Source organism: Bos javanicus, chromosome 10 (genome assembly GCF_032452875.1).
Source record: "Bos javanicus breed banteng chromosome 10, ARS-OSU_banteng_1.0, whole genome shotgun sequence".
In the NCBI taxonomy this organism is placed as follows: domain Eukaryota; kingdom Metazoa; phylum Chordata; class Mammalia; order Artiodactyla; family Bovidae; genus Bos; species Bos javanicus.
The window spans coordinates 35729248-35734916 of record NC_083877.1 but is presented as its reverse complement, the minus strand read 5'-3'; the positions used below and the strand labels follow the sequence as shown (position 1 = coordinate 35734916).

At 56.1% G+C, this 5669-nt stretch overlaps 1 protein-coding gene across 1 annotated transcript; it reads right to left on the bottom strand.

Annotated features, from left to right (window-relative positions):
• Window positions 1-1011: 1011 nt before the first annotated feature.
• On the bottom strand, window positions 1012-3199 carry CHST14 (carbohydrate sulfotransferase 14). The gene has a single exon (XM_061430771.1). The coding sequence runs from the start codon at window positions 2945-2947 to the stop codon at window positions 1817-1819; it is 1131 nt and encodes a 376-aa protein (XP_061286755.1). The 5' UTR covers window positions 2948-3199; the 3' UTR covers window positions 1012-1816.
• Window positions 3200-5669: the final 2470 nt, after the last annotated feature.

The window sequence follows — 5669 nt, the reverse complement described above, 5'->3', positions numbered from 1 at the left end:
GGCTAGGTCCTGGGAATGTCACATGAACAGGACAGATTCAGTCTCACCTTCACACAATTCACATTCTGTGAATTGCGTGAGAGACTGATAAGTAACTGGGCAGATATGGCAAGCATGGTAGGAGCTATCTGAGGTGGAACCTCCAGGAGCTGAGGATCCCACACAGGGGATCAGTTAAGGCCTCCTGCTGAGTCATGGCAAAGAAACATGAGTGCCCAAAGAAGCCCCTTCCCCCAAATGTGGTTAGTTTACTTCTCCAAAGTCAGGCCAATAGCAATGCCAGGTAAAAGTGACATCTGCAAAGAGGCCCTTCCTGCCTCCCTCCCTCCCTCCCTCAGGCATCACCTCTCAGCACAGCCCCAGGTCCCTGAACTACAGCGGTTCCCATGGGGGACGTATGAACTAGGACTAGAGCCAGCTCTGGCCGTGACTCTCTCCCAGGGGCTTGGCAGGCCCTGCCTCCTGTTCTTCATCCCCTGGTGGGTCTGGGGGTCTCTGGAGAGAAGAAGCTGAATGAGTCACACTGAGGCCTGTCCTCTACTACCCTGATCCTACTCCTCCCACATTGCTCACAACTTCCTCTGAATCTAAGTCAGCAAAAGCTGGCCCCTCCACTCAACCTCCTTGCCTTCCTTGTAATTCTCAGTGCCAGGAATAACCTCCCCCAGCTCATGCAATGATCCCCCTTTTCAACTGAGGGCCTCCTCAGTCAAGAAGTATTCCTGCCTAAGAGGAGAAATATCTTTACTTACCTTCAGGGAATAATCGTGTAGATGTGCTCTAGGCCTAGGGCCTTTCTTAATGGTGGTGCCCCAGAAGCTGAGTCAGTGATTGGTATGGCTTACGGGAAGCTCTCAAAGGCTCCGTGGTATGATGATGGCCCACTGCACTAGCCCTAGCAAGTGACAACTTTCTCTACCTGCAAGCTCTCTCCCCTGTTCTGGGGAGAGGGACATCAGGGGGACTTGGTGGACACACAGGAGCTCAGAGGGAGAATCAGAGATACTGACCTTGTATACAAAATGGCTTTATTAAAAAATTCAGCAATTAGGAAAACAAAGCCTTCTCAAAGGTTCTATAAAAAAAGTACAATTTTTAAATAAATGCATCAGAAAAGTGGCAGCCACATACACCAGCCACAGTCACAACCCTGGGGGATGGGAGAAGTGCCCAGAGTCCCAAGAAGAGGCTGGGCACAGGGGTCTTTGGATGCTGTAGGGCCAGGTACTAGAGCTACCAGGCAGGGGCCCTTTCAGTTTTCCTTTCCTTGGAAAAAATGTAAAGAATCTGGCAAGCATAGGAAATTCTAAGTCTGAAGCAGAACGATACAGAAGTCATTTATAAGGCACAACTGACTCCAGCCCTAAGGCACATGAAGTGGATGAACAGGAGATCACAGCCACATGGCCCCCAGTTCCGGTCATGCTCCTGGTTGGCACCCCCTCTGGGTTTGGCTACAGGTTAAATTAAGGTTGATCAAGTGGACAGTAAAATCCCTGCAGGCAGGGCCGTGGAGCCGGTCTTGAGAAGAGATGTATTGCTTCACTAGAAAAACTGGTATCTTGCCCTGCCAGGGCAAGAAGGATCACATTGGCTCCCAAGAAACGCCCCTATGGAGAGCACCAGGCCACCTGTCCCACTTTGTCATCTGAGCCACTGTGGGTACCCGCCCTGGACAAGGAATTTCCAAGGGCAGTCCTTTCCAGCTAGGCATTTAGACAAAGAGAAACGCTGGAGCCAGGGTTTCACTGTATGGCAACACAGAAGCTGGCATTGTCAAAACCAGTCCCCCAAAACTGCTGGCGCACACCCATGGTCACTGGTGACAGGCCTCCCTGGTGACATTAGGCAGTGGGTAGGCGAAGAGGGAGAAGTCCAGGATATACTTGGGCAGGACGTCCTGCAGCAGGGCCCGTGGGGCACTGCACAGGTGGTAGTGCAGGCTTTCGGGGCTGGCTGGCCTGTACCAGGCCTGGCGAGCTGGGAATCGGACATGGGGCGGTGCCCGCACCCACTCCAGCACCTGGTTGGCATCCGCCTCCAGCCGCTCATAGGAGCCCACAAAGTCATAGCGCACCGCACAAGGCTGGCACAGGTGGTACACGGGCATCCAATGCTCGTTCATGCGCTCGGGGTCCTCATCCGCCAGGTATCTCAGAAACTCAGGGAAGGTGACATCGTCCCCCGCAGGGCTGGGCCCCGCTCCAGCCCTGTACCGCTTCACGATCTCAACTCCGTAGCGCTGCTGGTACTCTCGGATCTCACCAAACTTGTTGCGGTAAGCAGAGAGAAGACGCTCCAAGGGGTCCCGCACAAACAGGAACTTGAAGTAGTGCTGGAGGCGGTAGCGAATCTCGTCAGGCCGCAGGTCGGCCAGGAACACCAGGTCGCTGCGGTGGTCCATCTTGAGGCGGACGTCCACGTTGTCCAGGACTCCCGCCAGCACCTTCAGAACCCGCTTCCAGTTGGAGCAGGCCACCTTGGGCACATAGCAGTAGAGGAAGCGGTAGCGGTCACTCACGAGGATGTGGCGCAGCAGGGTGCGCCGCTGCCCCACCGGCAAGTCCCAGGGGTCCCGGGGCATGCCCGGTTGTCCGCACACTGCCCGCAAGGTCCGGTTCCGGACGTCCTGCCTCACCTGCAGGTCCGAGTCCCCCGCATCCAGGGACAGCCTCCCAGGCCTGGGGACTGTCCCGCGCCAGACCGCGTCCTCGCGATTGGGAGGGTGCAGGGGAAGGGGCTTCATCTCGGCCAGGATGCCCCGCTCGATCATGAGCAGCAGCCCGCTGGAAGCCACGATCACCGCGAACATCAGCATGGACGGCAGCAGGAGGGGCGGCCCGCCCAGCCCAGCCCGGGCCCTGCCCAGGGGCGCCCGCCTCAGCGCCCGGCCCAGGGGCTCGGCGCCATTTGGGGCCGCCAGCGGGGTCAGCGGGCGGGGGAACATTGTGCTCTCGGGGCGGGGGCCTGCGTGGGCCAGGCTGATCCGAGGGCTGTACGGGAGGCGGGCTCGGGCTGGGGGCGGGCCCGAGGGCTTGGACTCGCGGAGCCCGGAAGGGATCCGGGAGAGCAGCGCTGGCTGGAGGCCCCCGGCGCGCGCGGGGTGGCCCACTCCCGGGATGCGGCGCCGAAGCGGGCGGCGGGCAGCGGGCAGCGCGCGAGCGCGGCGAGGGACCTGGGCCGGATGTCCCGCCCGGCCGCTCTCCTCCCCCGGCCCCGCGGTGACACAGGCGCGGGGGCGGGCCCAGGCCAGGGGCGGGGAGAGGGGCGGGCCCCCTGCAGTGAGCGGGCTGGGAGGGCGTGTGCCGACCCCTACCCTGGAAAGGGCGCCTGAGCCAGAGTCGCTCTGGTCCTCCGGCCTTCGGGCACAAAAGCTGCCGAGGCCCCAAAGGCAGAAAGACCGAGGCCGCGGTTCCCTCTCCCAGGCACCGCGTGCTCAGGAAGCTGGACGGACAGAACCTGCACGCAATGCCCGGCCGCCGCACTCTCTGACCCGGCAGAGCCCTTACTCCAACAGGTCTGGAGGCAAGGCGCCGCTGCACCCTTCTCCCAAATTTCTGGAGGTCCCAGTGTGCTCCCCTATGTGCTGTGTCGGGCTACTCCAATAAAAAGCAACTAGACTGTCAGGCAGAGACAATGGATCAGCTCTATGGTGACCCTTAGGATTTAAAACAGCAGCTGGTGGTTGCAGTGTTTATCCATTTACCCAATGGATGTCTTGAAATGGAATCTCCTGTCTTCCCTCCTCCAGGCCTGAAGAGCTGGGACACTCTCTGGTGAGGGGCCAGTGACAAGTTGGTACCTCATGACTACTGGTGTGATCAGCACACATTTGAAGGATGAGAAGCTGGGGCCACTGAGTAGCAACTTCCTTGCCTGGAGCCAAACTGTGTGCTCAACCCCACCAGGCTAGCCATGTAGACAGAGGCAGACAGGTAAAGACTTGGATGTCAGGGGACAGTTTTTATTGATCTGAACTGTATCCACACTTCACTGTTAAAAGTGGGCAGCCAGCGAGGCTCTGAAACAGAGTAGTGTCCACAGTTGTTGAGGCAGGTGTCATCAGTGTTTTGTATTCATTATCTCTAGTTGCAACAGCCACGCTGCGCATTCCCACTGAGCAGCTCAAGAAACAAGAGAGGCTCAGGGAAGCTGAGACTCTACATGGATTGGTCTGATTCTAAAACCTAAATTCCCAATCACAATCCTTCTGAGATTAATGGAGCACAAATGTGGAGGGAGAAAGCAGCTGACCCCAGAACACACTGTACTGAGGGGGAAATGGCAAAGAAGATGCCAGAGGCTCTGAGTTTAGTGAGTGATGAGCGGAATTCAGAGGATGAGGAGTCCTCAGGAATGGGAAGCCTGGAGGCCTTCAGCTCCTCAGAGCAGACTCCATACTCCCAGTCTGAATGCTAAGGCTGCACCATTCACTGATTTAGAAGTTTGCATCAGGGTTCACTCCTCACTAAACTGCTCCTTGTTTCCAAGAGAACCGAAGGTAGATTTATGGTAGTGGGATTACTTCTACTGAAGTCTTTTTAAAAAAAGAATAAAAGTACATCTTTTATGGGCTTTTCCAGGTGGCTCAGTGGTAAAGAATCCGCCTGCCAATGCAGGAGACGCAGGTTCAATCCCTGGGTTGGGAAGATCCACTGGAGAAGGAAATGGCAACCCACTCTGACAGTCTTGTCTAGGAAATCCCATGGACAGAGGAGCCTGGTGGGCTACAGTCTATGCGGTTGCAAAAGTCAGATACGACTAAAGTGACTGAACAACATTTTTTATACCAGAAGAAAAAACAACTTTGAGAAAGTGTTTGCTGAATGGGTCACATGTATTCACTTCTCTGAGCAGTTTTCTGTTAAGAGTCACAGTAAGGCAGTCTGAATACAGGAATAGCCACTTACTCTAAAGGAGTCCCTAGACAAAATACTTGTCTCCAGACCAGTTTCCTGTCTGTAAAATGATAGGATACCGCCCATCTCACGGGACTCCTGTGGGCAGCACACTGATGTCAGTGCTACAGTAGGTCCATGGTGGTGTTTGTGTCACCAATAACCCTTATGGAAATGCACCTACCCAGACGTGCTTACAAAACGCAGCAGACGGCTAAGCAGCATTAACTGCCTCCAGGGAACACCCCCAGCCTTAGACGACGGCCCACCTTGGACACAGTCAACACTGAGGCTTTGGGGCGAGGGCTGGATTGACTGAACCAATGGTCCAGGTTTGACTCCTTGCCTCATGATGTGGCCTTCAATTCCTCATGAGTGACAGCTGCAAGATGCCAAGGCCCTCAAACAGCTTCTGCTGACCAGTTCTCCAGGGGCATGACCGAAGGTGATGAAGTAGTATCTTCACCATGCAACCACTTGGAGGCGAGTTCCCAGGTCACCAGCCAGGTGAGAACTGGCGACCCAAGGATTTCCCTCACCCAGGCAGGTGGCTTCAGCTACTGCGACGCGAAGAAGTCAACTCCAAGTTGCCAGTCCCTGTGTCCTCTCCTCATGCTGCTCTCCACCCGCCCTCCCCTTTCCTGTGCTCTTGGCTTATTGGCCTCAATGAGTCCCTGCACTGCAATGGAAGGAGCCCCACCAAAATAAAGAGGAGTGAGCCCCTCTGTGTGAGCCCACACACAAAAAGATGACAGGACACGCAGAAAATGG

Coding starts and splice junctions, on each gene's coding strand:
- CHST14 (XM_061430771.1), bottom strand. CDS start 2,947: ATGTTCCCCCGCCCGCTGACCCCGCTGGCGGCCCCAAATGGCGCCGAG.